Raw genomic sequence first — 17,976 nt, forward strand, 5'->3', positions numbered from 1 at the left:
TAAGAGACAGGCCCTCGGCAGTGACCTTGCGGCGGCCGCTGTCCGCGGTGCTGAAGGCTCGGGCGGTCTCTGCCCCTCCGGAACGGCTCTGGGCGGGGGCAGCGCCGGCCGCAGGGCTGCGGGTCCCGGGAGCGGGGGGCACACGGACCCCAGCCCAGCCCCACTTACCCGGCACGGCCAGGAGCAGGACGGCGAGCAGTCCTGGGCGGCTCATGGTGCTGGCAGGACGGAGGGAGGGAGAAAGGGGCTGAGTCTGTCGCCGGCGTGCGGCCTCCGGGCGAGGTGCTGGGGGGAGACCAGCACCGTGCGAGTCTACGCCAGTGCTCTGGCTGGTGATCCCAGACGGGGCACTGCAGCAACCGGCTCATTTATATATCTCAGCCCCTCGGAAATGGCGTCAGGAGGAAGCCACCTCCTCCTGTCTCCCCCCCTCCCCTCGCACACAGCCTTCCCATCAGGCTCCACCGCTCGGCGGGTGTTGGAGGAGTGGCCTCACGCCAGGATCCCTCAGACCGCCCCGGCTGCCCGGGCAAAGGGTTCCAGCAGCAACGTGTCAGGCTGCAGCTGCCCCATCTTCTCACACTCAGATGATGAGGTGTGTTTCCAGGATATCACTTTTCCAGCGCCTCACCCAGGACTGGCAATCTACAAGCACATATGTGCCCTCTCGGTATGTACCAGTAGTCAATAGTGCCTCCCGTATCCCAGCCAGCACGGTCACCTTTACATGGATTTGTCTTCTAGGGATGCCCTTGGCTTTCACTGACCACAGAAGTTTAGAACAGATGTTGAAGCTTTAAGATGCCTAGTGAAATGCCTCCACAGAAGATAGGAGTGCCTGTAAGACTAGTCAAGAGACAGAGAACTGGTCACCATGAAATGGGTTTACCAGTGGAGATCATAAGTCCCAGCTATTTCATGACAAATTCTTAAGTAGTAGGGTAACATTTGGGGTAAATAGCAAAGGCTGGTGGGTCTGTTTCACAGCTGTTGTCACTCTTCGAGCATATTTTAATAAGTTTTTACCCTTTGTTCAGTGTTTCATAACAACTTATAACACCATCCTACACCCTCACTGGTTCCTAAGTTGAAGCAACCAAGATTTCCCTGGTCACTTTGTTTCCATTGATAAGGGAGAGAGAGAAAGTAATGAAGTGTACCATTTTCTTAGCCACAAACATTTCCATGCTTTGACAAAATGACTGTCTATTCTTTGGATGGAGCATCTGTCTGGTCAGCCAGCTGGATTCACTTTTGAGAGCTACCCAAATGCTTCTTTAGGAACAGCACCTCCACAATTCCATGCTACTCCTCAAACAATTTCAGAAGCCACAAAATCCAGGGATTTATACTAGAAAACCAAATTCTAAAAAAATCATTATCCTTCTCCCCCACCCTACCTTACTTTGCTCACAGGGAGTCCTGCACCGAAGGAGATGAAGAGAACATATTTGTTCTAAGATGATGAGAACTTTGCTATGAGACCAGGGAGTACAGACTGCAGTATAGGTTTTCACCTTCTCTTTCTATATGCACATGGAAATGTGCCCCCCAATATACTTCCAATGTCCTCTAACATCTATCTCATTTAAATGCATGCTTTAAAAGGAACATTTGGATTGTAAAAGCCCACTCATACAGAATCAAAACTCCCCTTGTCTGTTGCATCTTCTATTTAATAGCAGAGAAAGCTGGTAATCAATTGATCCTCTGAACAGTGCTTTGTGGATGACATTGATTGATGGGTAAATGTTTATAAGACCATGAAATGAACACCCATGACAGTTTTTGTTGCACAGGGTATCTGCATTCTCCAGGAACAATAGATATCCTTCTTTTTTAGTTGTTGGGATGGATTTTATTTTTGTGTGTAGTTGAATTATTTAATGGGAAAGGAGGGGAGGAGGTCATATACATGGCCTTTTACTCCTTCAGGGTACACCAGAACATTTTAGTCTCTGAGTCTGAAATACTGAATGTTATTAAGCTTGTTAATTCCTATGTATCCCTAAGAGAAACAGATTGATCTGCTTATCAGGCTATGTTTACCTAGTCAATATTTACTTATCCTTACATATAAATGTTGATCTTATTAGGGCAGTAAATTATCTCAGTTCTAATCCACTTTCTTACATGAAGCCCTTTTCTTCCCTGGGGCATCTTTTTGGGAAATGAACAGGATACATAGTGCCAATGACTATATATTTTTCTCTGTTTCTCAAGCTGTGGTCTTGCATCCATTAAATTCATTGCAAAGCAGAAACTAAATGTTTTCCAGGTATAGCATTCATTCTCCCAGTATAGTAGCATGTGATGGATGATGAATTTTCCTATTTCTTCCCCCAGGAACATGGATATGAAACTGTTAATCCAGCAATCAGTACTTCTGCTACTGGAATTTGTCTCAGTAGGCATAGCTATATTAGGGACTGTCAAAGTAAAGTGTGTCAGGAAAAAAATTATGTCAAAAAGCAAAAGTGATCAAATAAAAAAGTGGAATGTATTCTGCTACTCAGAGAAAGGCAATGCCAGAAGCAGACTTAAAAAGTATGAGAAGGTTTGTGGGTCTCTGAAGTAGTTTGTGTTTTAGTATATGGAGAACAGGAGAAGATCTTTAGTGGGTGGCAAGTTGATGAAGATGGACATTTCTGACCAGTTCCAGTCTCATAAAAAGGCTGTTTACATTTGTAGAGAGCAATTCTGTTTTTCCTTATAGCTGTCCACTTTCTAAGGCATGAGGTGTGGTGAGAATGTAGAGAGCCATATACCATTACCTATGTGAGCACCAACATAACATGTGCAGATGGACAAAGAGATGAGTTATTGTGATGTGAAAAGGGTATTTGCCTTCCTAGCCTGAAAAGTGATTTGAGAAGATGGCATTGTCTGGAAGGATGGAAGTAGACACCCAGATCTGTTGCATTACCCATGCTCTGAGCTGAGCGAACAAGAGGACAGCCCTGAAAGCCTTATTGACATATGATATTCCCATACATAAGGTCGTTTGCCCAAGAGATCATGTGGCTTAAGTGCTATTCTCAATCAACACATAAGAGCAAATTTTTTAAAAATTTCAGAACTGAGGAAATAAAACCAAAGAATCTGGCTCTGAGCTAGTTTGAGAGCTCTGTTCTTTAGTTTCTTGGCTGAAACTGGGTTAAGAACTCACTGCTCTCCTGTGCTTGGAAACACTGATGCTGCATTTCAGACTGCTGTGATTTTACAGATATCAGAACTGAGGCACAGAAATAGGAAAAGTGTCATTTTCATGAAGATATCAAAAAGGCTTGAAGCCAAGACACAGCTATAACCCACATCCTAACCAAAAAGACCACTAAGCAAAAAATAGACAACAATTACCTTCTTGCTTATGAAATCAGTTGAGAACTATTTGATTGAAAAACCTGAATGTAAGCTCACTGCCAGATTAGTAGCAGTCTATTAAAACCCCCACATCACACCTTTTCTTCTTTCCCACATGTTAGTCAATCACGCTCACCTCTCAGTTCCCTCATACAAGCCTTGCTTGTGTGCCTGTAAATAGAAATGAACTTCAAAGCTCAGATTGCTGTTACGAATATCCATTTACACTGTTAAAAGCCAGTCCTCTCCTTTTTCAGGTCAGAGGCAAAATGATGTTGACTTGCTTTGATTTTCTTAGTCTAGACTGTGCTTGCACCAACCTGAAATTAATTGATTTTCCTGTTCAAAGGTTTACTTACACCCCATTAAAAAGCCCAACATTGTGCCCAATCCTGACAGTAGCTACTGGTCTGCCTATTCACTTTCATCCTTGCCTGGCATGCACAGCTCTCACTGGGGCAGATGGAGTATGTTCTCTGTTGGGAGAAGAGACTTCTCCGTAGCAATCACAGAATACCATCTGGGCACCCTTATGAATAGCTTGGATCTCATAATTTTATACTTTCATATAATTTTTCTAAATGTTATTCAAACACCAGTCTGGAAAATGTCATACCCCTCCAATTCCTTGGTCAGTTTACCTTGTCCTTACAGAAAATCCCCATTGATGTGAGCCCCACTGAATCACTAAGAAAAGATGTGGAGATGGAGGTTCTCTGCAGGCAGAGTGATCTCAAACAGCCTCCTCAGGAAATTACTGATTGTTCCTATGGCTATGGTTTTATTTGACTTGTGACAACAAAGTCTGTGTCATGCTAATATACATACTTATTAAGACAAAAAAACTCTCTAAGTTTTAGAATGGTCTAAAACAGGACATCATTGATCTTGTTAACTTACCTCCAAAGTTAGAGACAGACAGTCTTATGGTTCTGGAGGCACTAACAGGGTTCATGAGAGTCAAGAAAAAAAAAATGATAAGAGTGACTCGGATCTTTGAACCAGCACTCCTCTTCTGAAGCTCACCAGACTACCTCCTCACTGCCAGCAGCTCATAGCTAACAGTCAGCATCAGCAGCATCCCAGATTCTCTATATTGAATGACTGCCTGATATATTTTGTGAAGATTAATCTTATTCCTCATCTTCTGCCTTTAAACAACTGCTCCTTTATTCCTGAAGTGTCCCAAGATGTCCATCCACTCCAGGCCAGTTGCTCAGTGAACACCAAGTGAGGCACAGGGGTACGTGGGTCTCCTGGGATATCCCTATGGCCAGAGTTCATATATGATCCAATGCTGTGAGCATGGTATGGGTCTTTTTTGAGATGTAAGTTAGATGCACTTTTGCTAACTTCCCAATTCATGGAGATGAAGTCACAAAATCCTTAATTTAAAAAAAAATAATTATTTGTTACTCTTTTTAATTTTTTAAAAAAATTACATTACTTTTTTTCTAATGGCAGGGTTTAGGATCATGAAACACATAAGCACCTTCCATTCCAGGTGCTTCTTTTGATCTCCTTGGCTCACACTGAAAATAATGCACTTGAAGAGATGAAAAGAATACTGAACACATCCTGCTTCCCTGTCACTGTTGCAGATGGATGGAGGAAAGGGTGAGGATCTGAACATCTGTTCCCTATACCCCTCTGTCCCCAGAAGTTACAGCCACAAAAGCCAGACTTAAGGACTTCCAGGGCACTGCTGTCCCCTAAGAATATTCTTCTCCAAACAGTGGTGATAACACATCACTGGAACTACTTACCTGGAGATATGGAGAATAAGGACACGGTAATTGCCATTCTGGGTTGGAACAGGGAGTCAGAATCCAGCCAGAGACCCTAGGGCTTCCCCTGGAGGCAGGGACTGGAGTGGGGATAGGGCCTCTCCCTACCCTTGTTCAAGGATGAATCCCAGCTTCCAAACCTCCTAAAAAGTAGGCATCAGCCCTGATGCTTAACAGTGCATCACAATGTTTTAGTACTAATCAGAAGTAGCTTATTTGCTTGTCCTTGTGAATAGTCTCTCCTTGAACTTGGTACCTTCTCAGCCTGAGGACTTCTTATGGCATTATACCACAGCTTGCTGAAACATTGCAAAAATGTTTCATCTGTTGTTTTTAAATTGCCTCTTATCCTGATGCTAAAAGCTGGGAAAAACAGAAGTTCTCTCTTCCCTAGTTGAGTGAGGCTTTCATGGATATTTACATTTCTGCCTTACTCATCTCCTTTTCAAGAGAAACAATCCCAATCATTTGGTTCTCACATGGCTCCTTAAAACCCAGCTACTAGCCAGTGAGTCCCACAGCATATAATCACCTATAGCGTAGTGCAAAGAGATCCAGGTGGATCCTGCTCTCACTAGGACTTTTCTAGTCTTCACTTAGTGTCCCAGAAACTTTCTGGAGATACCTGAAATACCTGTTTTTCATTTCAACAATGACCATACACAAATGTTGCAGGGGTCAGTATCCTTCAAGAGCTATGTATTCCCTCATATAAAAGACATGGAGAGGATAGGGAGGATGTTCAGAGGTCTTAGACATGTTCCAGCAGTAAGTCAGTAGTAGAGAGTGATCTCAGTCTGTATTAGGCAATGTCACTCAGCCTGGATGAGGCAAGGTAAAAGACTCCCACTGTGGCTTTGCTGGTCTCAGTTGGCACCTTGGTCCCTTCCCTCCATCCATTGACCCTGGTTTCAGTCAGGCAGAGATGTGGGCAGCCTTTGCAGTGCAGATGGCTCTTACTTCAGATGTTCTGTCGATAAGGCAGTTTTTGAGCACCAAATTGCATGTTAATGACAGTTAATGAACGTTCGCTTTACAGGCAAAGAAAACCTTTTCCTTTTATACTAAGCAGAGAACAGGAGGAGGTAACCTTTCAGGTATTAAATTGCCTGAGAGCATCAGCACAGAGCAGCTTGAGGAACAGCCATAGAATCTTAAATTACTATTACTGGGCTTCTCCTCACCCTGCAGGAGCTCAGGTTTCTTTCCTTCTTTCCTGACCAATGCTTTTTTTTTTTTTCCCTCCAGAAGAGCAGGGGCTGCAGTGCCTGTCCTTGGGGAGCAGCAATTACCTTCCTCAGAGCAAAGAACAGCAGCATGAGGCACCTTCAAATGCAGCAGAGCCTCTGCTAAGCCCACCTCAGACATATATTCTGCAGACAAATTGGTCCAAACAGGTTCCTCTGCATTGCAGGATGAGCCCAAAGAAAAGTTAGGGAATCCCATTGAAGGTCTCTGCTCCCTAGTTTGCTCTATGTGGAAGGAAGGGTTTGGTCCTCTACCACTGATCTTGCAGAGGTCTCCTCTTCATTTGTACTCAGCTGAGTTCAGACTCAGCCTCTGCTACTAACTACTTGTGGGAATGTTTCAGGACAAACCATGCTTTCTGCTTTGCTGGGGATTACAAAAAAAAAAAGGAGGAAAAGCCTGTCCATGCTTCTCTTTTTTAGTTTTTTTAGGGTTTTTACTGAAACAATGTCTGCTGGCTCTCAACAACTTTTTGTTTACTGGAGGCAGCTAAATAATCACAAGCATGGTGAAATCCTTTTATGTGTTTTGTGCCATGTAAGAGGCAATTGCTGTCATGTGTAACCCCAGGGGAGCAGATAAGATAAATGGGTACTACATTCACTTTGTATTTGGAGCTGCAGTGAGTACCTGACTTTCTGTACTGAGGGGAATGTTGCAGCTGTTTTGCTCGACACAGTTTCACGTAGTAAGAAACTGGAAGAGTCAGGAGCAAATTTGTTAATTGCACTTCTAAGCAAATTGTTCATTAAGAGCCTGAACCCAAAATACTCAGGTAAATAGAAAGACTCTTACCCTTTTCAGCGAAATTCGGTTTGAGGTCATGACCTGGCTTCCTTCCCTAACTTTGGGACGCCTTTCCCAGAGTCAAGGATATCATTTCAGTGTATTCAGACAGGGAGTAAAGGTGGTAGTGAGGATATCAGCTACAAGAGGGAATAACTGCTGCTCAGAGGAAGTCTAAAAAAAAAAAAGACACATCAGTCGATGTTATTCATCACCAAAAACAAAGTTTGGAAATCAGTTTGAATTCTGCATGTCTAACAGCAGGATTGACACTTTATTCCCTCCAAATATTAATTTAGACCCACCAAAGACTGATCAGGTTTGCTTTGCTCAGCTGGAAATTTTTGTAGACCTAATCCTGCAATAATATAACAAATTTGGAGCGTGAAAGGCTCTAAAAAGTCTCCTGATTGCCCAGACAAATCCTGAGGAGAAGCAGGGTCTTAATTACTGAAGCTGCATCTCATGGTGGCTGAGAAGGGTCAGTTCCCCTAGGTCGCTTGGAGGGGAAATGCTTGCCATGTCAGTCACTGCTTCTTAAACCTGATAATTCCTCATTTGTGAGCTCTTTGCACTCATTGCTAAACATCTAATTAGATCCTTACTCCAGGTTTCCTTTACTCTTCTGTGGAAACATGCAAGAACCAGACAGCCTGCCTGCGGGTCTTGGGAATGCGGCGTGACCCTTCTTCCTTTGGGAGACTCTTGGGAAGGGGTCTCAGGACTTGATCTTCATGCAGTCACGTTGATGGAAGTTTGAATTTGAACAGTACAGGAGCAAACTCATTGTGGGTATAGGTACTGGAAACATCATTATTTATGTTGGAAAGACAGAATAAATTATAATGTTTCCAAACTCTCAGAGCAACGCTTCATAGGTGGATCGAAGTGGGAGACATACTTTTGCTTTGAAAGGGATTCTCAGGCATCAGGGATCATAGAATCATAGTATCATTTAGGTTGAAAACGACCCTTAAGATCATCAACTGTAAACCTAATGGTGCCAGGTTCACCACTAAACCATGTCCCTAAGCACCACATCTACACATCTTTTAAATACCTCCAGGGATGGTAACTCAAGCACTTCCCTGGGCAGCCTGTTCCAATGCTTGATAACCCTTTCAGTGAAGACATTTTTCCTAATATCCAATCTAAACCTCCCCTGGTGCAACTTGAAACCATTTCCTCTTGTCCTATCACTTGTTACCTGGGAAAAGAGACTCCTTTCAGGTAGTTGTAGAGAGTGACAAGGTCTCCCCTGAGCGTCCTTTTCTCCAGGCTAAAGAACCCCATTTCCCTCAGCCACTCTGTATAAGACTTGTGATCTAGACCCTTCACCAGCTTTGTTACCCTTCTCTGGGCTTGCTCCAGCACCTCAATGTCTGTCTTGTAGTGAGGGGCCCAAAAGACAACACAGTATTTGAGGTGCAGCCTCACCAGTGCCAAGTACAGGGGCACAATCAGTTCCCTAGTCCTGCTGGCCACACCATTCCTGACACTAGCCAGGATGCCATTGGCCTTCTTGGCCACCTGGGCACACTGCTGGCTCATATTCAGCAGGCTGTTGACCAACACCCTCAGGTCCTTTTCCACCAGGCAGCTTTCCAGCCACTCCTTCAAGCTTGTAACATTGCATGGGCTTGTTGTGACCCAAGTGCAGCAATGACTCTCCTGTTGCCTATACTGGTTTTGCACTACCTCTGTCCTTAGCAGCTTCAGTGAAGCCTTAACTTCTACCCTGTGCCAGGACAGGGAGAGCTACATATTGGTGCTCTTCTCAGCCGCTGCAAGAGTTGACTTCTTGAGATGAGTACTTCTGGCCCTCCCTGCAAGGATATGTGAGCTCTTTGGCTTTCGAGAAGTACCGGCTCCTTTTCAACTTGCTTTACTTGGCGCCAAGTCATACTGATGTTCCCTGTGGTCTTACAGGTCCAATAACACAAAGAAAACAGACAGCTAAACAACACAGCTCATCTAAAGTTGTATTTCATGAAGAAATGAAATTGTTTCTGGTTTGAAGCAGGTTTCTGTGTGACTAGGGTTCACACATGGCAGAGGGTAGCCAAAGACCTGCAGACCCGCTGTGTATAAAACAGTTACGGTCAAAGTCCCCATTTGCTTCAGGCTGTTTGCAAGTGCTGCTAGAGGGGTTGTCCCCACCGCTCTCTTTGCCACACCAGCCTTTGAGGAGGACTTTTGTTGCTTGCCTGGGTCACTTCCAGACTGTTTATGGGCTCAGGATCATATGTGCAGAAACCCTGTGGAGCAGCAGTGCCTCAGAAGGCCACGTCTCCACACAGCTGCCTCACAGCACAAGGGATTATGTGTATCAGTTGTCAACAAATAAGCTTCTTGCTGACAAAATCTACTAATATGTTCACTTGGGAGATGGAAGATCATGCTCTTCCCGGGTCTTCATTTACTTTTGAGATAAGGACCTTCTGCCATCAGTTTTCTCCTTACGCGGTAATCTCTCAGGGGGTAATCTCCCATCAGTTTTCATGAGAAAGGATATTTCCTGCCTCCCAATGTTTTCTTTGTCTGATATGGGTCCTGCTGCAATAACATAAGCCTAAACTACATTTTATGACAGTTATAGCTTTCTCCAGCTCTTGCAGATGTGAAAGCAGGAGCCCACATGAAGGACCTGAGTGTCCTTTGCCAGCCCCAGCACTGTTGCTGACACATCATTACTCACTTTCACTCTGATCTGTACACAAGTGGCATCTGCAGCAGCTCAAGTTCTCCTGCAAAACCTTAACAGGAACCTTCTCCTCCTTCAAAGGAACTGTAACAAACTAGCACAACTGCCTGGGAACTCTTCCATGATTTCAGAGATTTATTTTGTCAAAACAATGCTGTTGATGTACATGTTGACCAGTTTCTCTTTCCTTTGCTACCAGACATGGGAACGGTACTTGCTGTCCACTTCAGTAGATTCAGCTTGACAAAACCATATGCCTCTCTGGCTTTGAAGCTATAAAATATCCAAAAGGTGATGCTACAGGCTTAAAACTGATATTTTAGAAGACAGAGCAGTAGGAACAACAATATATGTAGATGCAGATCTCACTTGATTTGAATTTCTTGTGAAATGTGGAGAAATAGGTGCAAGCCTAGCAATGATAAAGATGCCCTGAATCATTTGTGTAGAAATTCTCAGTGGAATCAGTGCCTCAGAGAGCAATTCAGCTTCCTTCTTGAAAATTGACTGGCAGTCCATTTTACGGGGGTTTTGATCAATACACATTGTCAATATCTATTTCAATCATATTATTAACAAATGAAACCAGAAGTGAAATGGGATGTTTTTGTCAAACTTTCTTTTTTTTTTTTTTTTTTTTTTGAATGTATATTTCAAACCATTTGAACTGAAAACACCTTTGGTTCATTAAATATTTTGCAGAAACACTTTTACATATTTTTATCAGCTCTATTTATAACTGAAGATCATCTCTACCACCATCAACTGGCATGTTTATAGCCATCTGGAGCAGAGGCTACTCATGTTTTTAACATGCTTACTGCATCTAATGAAGTTTGTATTAACTCTTTATAAACAACAGGTACACACTGTACAACAGCCACAAAGAGGAATCAAGTGTTGAGCCCTGACCTTTGCACCTCCATTCACACACTCCTGGGTATCACAGGCACTCCAGTTTTATTTCATTTGATTTTATTTTAAAGTTTTTCATCTGAGTGCTTCAAACCATCAACCTTCTGGGATTTATTACTTGACTTAAGCAAAGAAATTAGTTATTCATATTCTGAGAGCAGATTCATTAATTGGAATATGTAGGTAACCAGAGGGGCCTATTGGAAATCCACTCTGTAACAGGGGAATGAAACGCAAAGCTCCCTCCTGGTCTGCTCTGCTCCAAAGATGCTATCAGGAAAAGCAGCAGCCCTGGTTACCCTTGCAGTGGGCCTCAAGCACAGAGCAATTAGAGCAGCTGCTTGTATTCTGTGGTTAAAGAAAGCTCCCAGGGGACAACATATTGCTGTTTGATTGGAAGAGTATTCAATTGTCTAATGAAGCTGTTATCCTCTATTTAGCCAGAGATGAAAAAAGAAAATCTTTATGTATCATTCCTATGTAACAAAAAAAAAGCTAATTAGAGAAGTCAGACCCTCAGGGGTAAAATAAACCCACCACAAAACAAGGCAATGGTGGCAGTGAGTAAAAATGAGCAGGAGTCTTGGCTCAGCTATGCCACCTGCTCTGTTTACCCAGCCCAGAGGCTGACACCCACCCTGTGCCTCACTTCGCCCCATCCACCAAGAGAAGGTTTGTCCCCATTTCTGAAGGGTACTGATATTTTCAGTTTCATCTTCCAGATTAGAAGTATCCCCTTACCACCAGAAATGACCTTGGAATACGTTTACTAGTATTGACAAGATCATCAAGTGAATAACGAGAAGCTTGATGTCCTTTCTAACCTCCTTTTTTGTTAACCCATAGCCATCACATCCATTCCTGATTTCAATAGGACTCATGTGGACTTTGGAATGACCCAGAAACAGGCCATTTATTTCAACAGGAGCAACGGTCTTTGCTTCAAAACCCTTAGATACATATTAGGTGCTTCTTCAAGAAACTACAGAGCTCCTCCATATTACTGGGGTGACCTTGCATGGTGTTTCTGGTCCTTTTAACATCCCAGGATGACACTGCCGTTTTTCTTGTATGGATTAGTTTGAAATTTTTCTTTGGATCATTAGAGCTGAATGATGAGTTTGTACTCATGGGAAAGTTCATTTTGCAGTCACTGAATGCTTGGAGCCAATGGTCCCTGTTACAGTGATAAATGGATGCTTAAAATAAAGAACTTCCCAAGACAGGCATTCATCCAGCAGCAAAACCTCCATTTTACCATCAGAGACAAAGTTTTATGAAGTATTTTTAACCTTCCCAGTATTTATCACACTAGAGTTATCTTATTTTCATACCTCCAATATACAATAAAATTTTACTTTTGAACAAGAAATGAGAGGCCACAGAGCTTTATAGGAGGTGTCTATTGAAGTGGGCAATAGGAAGGACTGGCTGATGGTTATCCCCAGTGCCATGGGACGTTGTGCAGTACCCAGGAATCATGGTGGCCAAGGACCATGTCATCCACACATGTGGAAATGTTGGGCAAGACCATCCAAAAGTCTCAGTTTCTTTCAGTAATGCCCATTATCTGTGTTTTCTTTTCACCTGTGCAGAATATCCTATCTGACATTTTATTTACCTCATCTCTATTATGCATCCACTTTTCTTTAAAACCTCCGATCCCGTTACTTGATATTAATTCTAAAGGACTTAATTGCATCCTGCACTTACTTACCCTGAACATTATGTCCCTACATCATCCTCACCAACACCAGACAAGTTTCATCAGCTTTAATCTTTAATGTGCAACTTGGGATGTTCAGCTGTACATGCTTGTCTGCTATAGGCATCCTCTCTAACCTAGACCCAGTATAGCTCATCCAAGCCTTTGTAGGTCTGCAGTGTAAACAGGTACCTGGATCAGGATTTTTTGAGCTCCAGATTTATCATCCTCTCCAGAAGGTTCCCCTGGGCGCCATTGCCAGTCTGCCATACTGTCTGCTGAATATGCACATGCTTTTGTGTTGTGCTTTGGCTAAAAATGGTGTGTTTCAATAGCAGTCTCAGCTCCGATCTGTTTTCTGCTTAGTATTTCATCCCCCTATGTCTTCCTACTAGGCTGCACCAAGGCCAGATTTCTTACCATGAACGCAGAGTACAGCTTCCTAGTGCCAGCCCTTATCTTCATGAGAGTTTCACACTGGAAATTTTGCTCACTAGACCCCAGACATTTTCCATCTCCAGCACTAGTCATGAGACATAACTCATTTTATGGAATTAGGTCTGCATTTGCCTTTGGTTATATTGCTTGAATTGCAGATGGTAAAGATACCTAGAAGTCAGTCTTCCCTCTATGGCCTTTGAAATAGCTACTAGCAACACCTGAGCTGTGCAGTCCCTTAAGACAAATATTCTCTCTTCCTAGTGATAGACCAAGGAAAAACCTACTTATCTCCCCATTGTCAGAAAATTGTCTTCCATTTTCTAGTGAATCATACAGTTTGTTTTCACTTGCCAGTAGTCACACAGACTTTGCCACTGCCAGCCAGCAGCTCCTACAATTACCACCAGCAGCCAGACCAGGCAGCAGCAGCACTGGGCAGCAAATAGGTGTAAGGAGTCAGGCGACTCACTGCATGGTTTGGATCATTACTTGGGTAATGGGCATGCTTAAATTGGGGAAACATTTCAGCCCATGACAAAAGGTTGGGGACTTAATTGCTACACTCAGCTTTGCTGTTTCCTTCCCACATGACCACTGCAACACATTTAACTGCTCTGTGCCTCAGTTTGCTTCTTAGACAAAATTCCAGTGATACGTCATGTCTTTGGAAAGGGCTCTGGGACCTAGGAATGAAAAACCCAAGAAAGCATTAATTATTAATTTTTTATAATTTCTTATTTTAAATGTATTCCTCATCCTGTCTTTTGGTGAAGAGATAAGGTGAACACATAAACAGTTTTAGTGTCAATTTTGGTACACCAAACATTTCAGGGAGAAGTCACTTCAGTCCTGCAGGTTTGGCTCAAGCCAACAATTTTTCGAACTAAGAGGAGATTTTCCTGCTTGCAGTCAGCAGGACCTCCCATGGAGGTGAAAGAAGAGGAACACCCAAACTTTTAACTAGATGTACTTTACCTCTTGCTGCTTTTCGTGCAGCCTAATTAATCTATGTGCTCTGCATTCCAGCAAGTGGCTCTATTGCATTTTCACAGGACTGGTGAAGCAGAAACCCTGCATACCCCCCGGAAGGTTGCTCAGCTGCAATGAGTAAGCACAGCACCCCTGATGTGGAGGGAGCTTTGCCAGAGGGCTGCAGGTAAGGATTCACCTCTGAATTTTGAGGCTTGAGGATGGAGTTGGCTGGGAGGGGACCACAGAGCACTTTGATACATATCATCTTTGACACCACAGTTAGCCATCTGTTCTGAGTTTATTAAAAGTGATGTACTCTGCTGGGAGGATCAGGAAGCATCTGCTAGTGCATTTACATTCAAATCCTCACAGCAATCCCATCCGTCCTCCTTTTTTAATTAATCAAACCCACTTTTTGGTGAAACCACACAGATAAATGCTTCCTCTGTAAATGGGAGTGCCTATTATGCTAATGCCATTAAATAGCTAATGCACAGAAAAACAGTTTAGTGCAAGTAGGAGCATCTATCTCTGGATTTAAGCAAGCTGTTCTGACAGAGATCATTCCTGTTTAAAGGGATCACCATCTAAACCTGGCTTATGCGGCAGAGCAGTTTTGCTGCTGCAGAATTGCTAATCAGCTGCCTGTGGCAAGAGTGAACCCTGAAGTGATGAGCTGAAAGTACACACGCTTTGGGAGCCCGTCTGCAAGGGCTGGAGGGCGCTGAGAGGACCAAGTGCCCACAGCAGAGCAGTGGCCCATGCAGTTTGGAGGCAGATGCTGCAGAGCAAATGTAAATCCTGTTTGGCTGGAGAAAGAACAATGGGCTGCTCTACCCGAATGATAACACTGCTTCTTATTAACATGGCTGATTTTAAAAGGTGAAGCACTGGAGATGCTTCTTATTAAGCCAAATTCTCTGAAAGTAGGGGAGGAAAAAGGTGGTGCCAAGGCTGCTGGTCTCTGTTATCTCCGTTTGGCATTGGGTGTCCTTAGCAGGGATGACCATCGCCGCTGGAGCTGCTGCTGCCTGCACTGGTTACCCCCATGGTGTCAGTTAGGTGCACAGTGCTGAAGGCAGCCAGTAAGCTGTGTTTGCCCAGCGAGTTCAAAGCTGGTATGCAGAGGCAGGCAGGACCTCCCAGGGTGCCACTGGCCAGGGTACAGTGTGATTTTCTCAATGGGTGGGAATCCCTGTTGAAAATCACACTTAACTCTTGATACAAAAATCTTTCCTAGGAGTCTCAGGATGTCAGCATCCTCCTGTCCAGAGGCGCATCTCCTCTGGATGGGGAAAGGTGCCTGAATAAAATGCAGTGGGAACCACTGACAGAGGCTGCTACAAGACCACAGTAGTCTCCAAACCAGCATGGTTGGTGGGTCTCCAGGGACTGTCAGCATCCCCTTTCACCCAGACAGCAGGAAGAAGAAAGTCCCTTGTATGTCCCAGTCTGTGTCCAAGGATCACACCTGGCTCACCTGTGGGATGGTGGCAAGATTCTTGCAAATTAGCACTGAGACGCTGGTGGCCAGTCTGTGCTTCTCTTGGGTGCCTCAAACAGTTCCAGCTTTTCCTAGTGAAGACATCATGTGCCCAGAACTTCACCAGTGGCTCCAGCCCACTCTTCCCATGATTTGGGGGTACATGGCCAACCTCCAGCTTGTGGTTTGAAAGACCAACCAGAACTACTATCCTGTTACATTTTTCTTTCCAGGCTGTGAGTCATGGTGCCAAGAATTTGTCTGCAGCCAGTCTCCATAATGCCTTTGTAACCAGGCCCTACAAGTGAGTGGAGGGTTTTGCTGTGCAGAAGGAGGGATCGACCTTCCCCACTGCCCAACAAAAGGGATCAATAATGTCAATGGCAGCAGTGAAGGCACTGAAAAAGCAGTGGTGCTTGATGATGAGAACAGTCCTTGGGGCTGTGGGAATGAATTTGATATAATCTCATTTCTCACTTACACGGAACATAAGGGGCAGAAGGGATTTCTGTGTGTTTGGGAACTATGGCCAAGTCCCTCTGCACAACTATCATTACTAGGCAGCTGATACACAAATTAAACAGAAACCTTTTACTCCTCAGCATGTTGTTTCTTGTCTTCTTACTTTGAGTACATTCTCCAAGCCTTTTTTAAACACAACTAGTTGTTTTCCAAATCCTCTTAGTGTTACAAACAATAATATTGGCTGAAGCATCTAGAAAATGTAAAGTGCAGTTGATCCTACCCTTCCCCACATGTTTGGCTTCCATCAGGCCTGGCTTTCACCATGAAACACCTGCTCCTGCAGCAAAGCCCTCCTGTGTCAGAGGCAGTATGTTTGCAATCCTGGCCCTTGTCTTCCATTAGCAAACAAGGGAGTCGCAGCCACCTGAGCCAGAGCACACTGTGAGCCCTCAGGGAGCCATAATTTGCTTTTTTCTTTCTATTATTGTGGTTGAGTATTTTTTAACTTACATTCTTAATTGCAGAGATTGTCGATGAACTTGCAAGGCTGCAGTCCAGAGACTGGGCAAACAGCATTTGGGTAACTAATGGCTGTTGGCCTGATAGTAACTGTGGAGCAAATAAATGTGTGCATGAAGTGATATTTAGCAATTACAGGGCTGGAAACAGAATTAGTGACAAACAGCATGATTTAAAGAGCAATGGGTCTTGCCAGGCTCAGACCAGACAGCAAGAGATGTGCTGATAAGGACAACTGTCACACCACCTTCCTCAGTGCCTCTCCTCACTCGCCGTAGCACATTGTGAGTGAACAGATTGTTCTGTGAGCAGTGGAGTTAACAAAACCTTTTTTTTCTAGTTTTCTAGTCCCTCTAATAGCCCCACCATGTGGTCTTGACTCTGGATCTTTGTCACTGACAATGTGAGTGGTCCAAATGCTTCTACAGCAGCTGCCACCGCATGATCCTGTGCAGTGTCGGTGCTCTGGGAGAGCCAACCCTCCAAAGGCACCGACCTCCGGCTTGCCCCTGGGCTCATAAATGTGATGGGTGACACCTGGGTGCTGGGGATCTTCCCAAATGAGGTTTCTAAAGTTGCTTTTTGTGGGAACTGTGTTTCCAATCTTGAACTGAAACCTCTGCTAGAGTACTGGTTTTCACCTGAGCCTTGTCCAGTAGGTTAAGCCAGGCATGCAGCTTTTCTCAGTATAACTCCACTGCAAACTTAGTTCTAGGCAATGCTTTCATCCTGAGCTGCCAGAGTCTGTGTGGGGACAAACAGTCCCCGGGCTCTAGGGGAGCCCCTGTTGACACATCTAAACCAATATTTCCTTAGTAAGACAGCTCACAGAATGAGGAGCCACAGTCCTGCATTTATTACCAAGGCCTCATCTCTTCCGTAATTTGTTTCTTGTAGCCAACTACTTCTTCCCTTATTAAATAAACAAAGGTTTCCTTTAGTCAATATTACGTATTTGAATTCATCCAGCAATATGTATTTGAAGTCATTTATGTATCATAATAATAAGGAAAGGGTGGATTGTTTTTTAACCAAAGGGATTTAGTTTTTGAGTTTCTTTGTAAATTCAGCGAAGTATAAAATTAACCAATAGCTGTACTAAGCAAAAGCACTAAAGGGCTAAATCCCTTGTTTGGAGAAGACTTCCCTCCCTCTGTGCAGATGTCTGGATCTTTCTGTTGCTCTGAAGATCTCTTCTTGACAACTCTCCATTTGTTGATTCCCATCATGATAAGCAGAAGACCTGTGTGTGGTAAAGGGGGCACTCACATAAGACTGTTGCAGCTACTTCAGCTGGACTTTCCCAAGGCTGCTGTGCCTAGACACCAAAAATTTAACAGTTTCCTAAAAGGAGGGAGTTTTGCCATAAGAACAGAAGTCCTTAAGAAATGTCCTACCACTTGAGCAAAGGGCTCCTGGACGCAAACCTCCTGCTTCTGTCCCACCTGGCAGGGTGAGTCACAAGGGATGTGATTTTCCCCACATGGGGCTCAGCCCTGGTGCTTGGGCTGTGCTGCAGGAGTCTCAACTGCAGAGTCTTTGACAGAGGCAGACTGAGCTCATGCTGACCTGTAATTTAAAAGCAACC

The 17,976-nt window shown here is 44.0% G+C and overlaps 1 protein-coding gene and 1 long non-coding RNA gene across 2 annotated transcripts in view; one reads left to right on the top strand and one right to left on the bottom strand.

The window, feature by feature from the left end:
• CHGA (chromogranin A) overlaps positions 1-344 on the bottom strand; it is a 13,902-nt gene extending 13,558 nt beyond the window's left edge. Inside the window, exon 1 of the mRNA XM_026849996.1 lies at positions 169-344. Coding sequence (XP_026705797.1) covers positions 169-214 — 46 coding nt within the window. The 5' untranslated portion in view covers positions 215-344. The remainder of the gene's footprint in view (positions 1-168) is intronic.
• A 146-nt stretch (positions 345-490) lies between these two features.
• LOC113480810 lies at positions 491-17,250 on the top strand. Its single transcript, XR_003398537.1, has 3 exons — positions 491-670; positions 14,002-14,105; positions 15,162-17,250. It is a non-coding gene; the product is annotated as an uncharacterized LOC113480810 (long non-coding RNA).
• Positions 17,251-17,976: the final 726 nt, after the last annotated feature.

This window comes from Athene cunicularia (genome assembly GCF_003259725.1).
Source record: "Athene cunicularia isolate RWA chromosome 5 unlocalized genomic scaffold, athCun1 chr5_part1, whole genome shotgun sequence".
In the NCBI taxonomy this organism is placed as follows: Eukaryota; Metazoa; Chordata; class Aves; order Strigiformes; family Strigidae; genus Athene; species Athene cunicularia.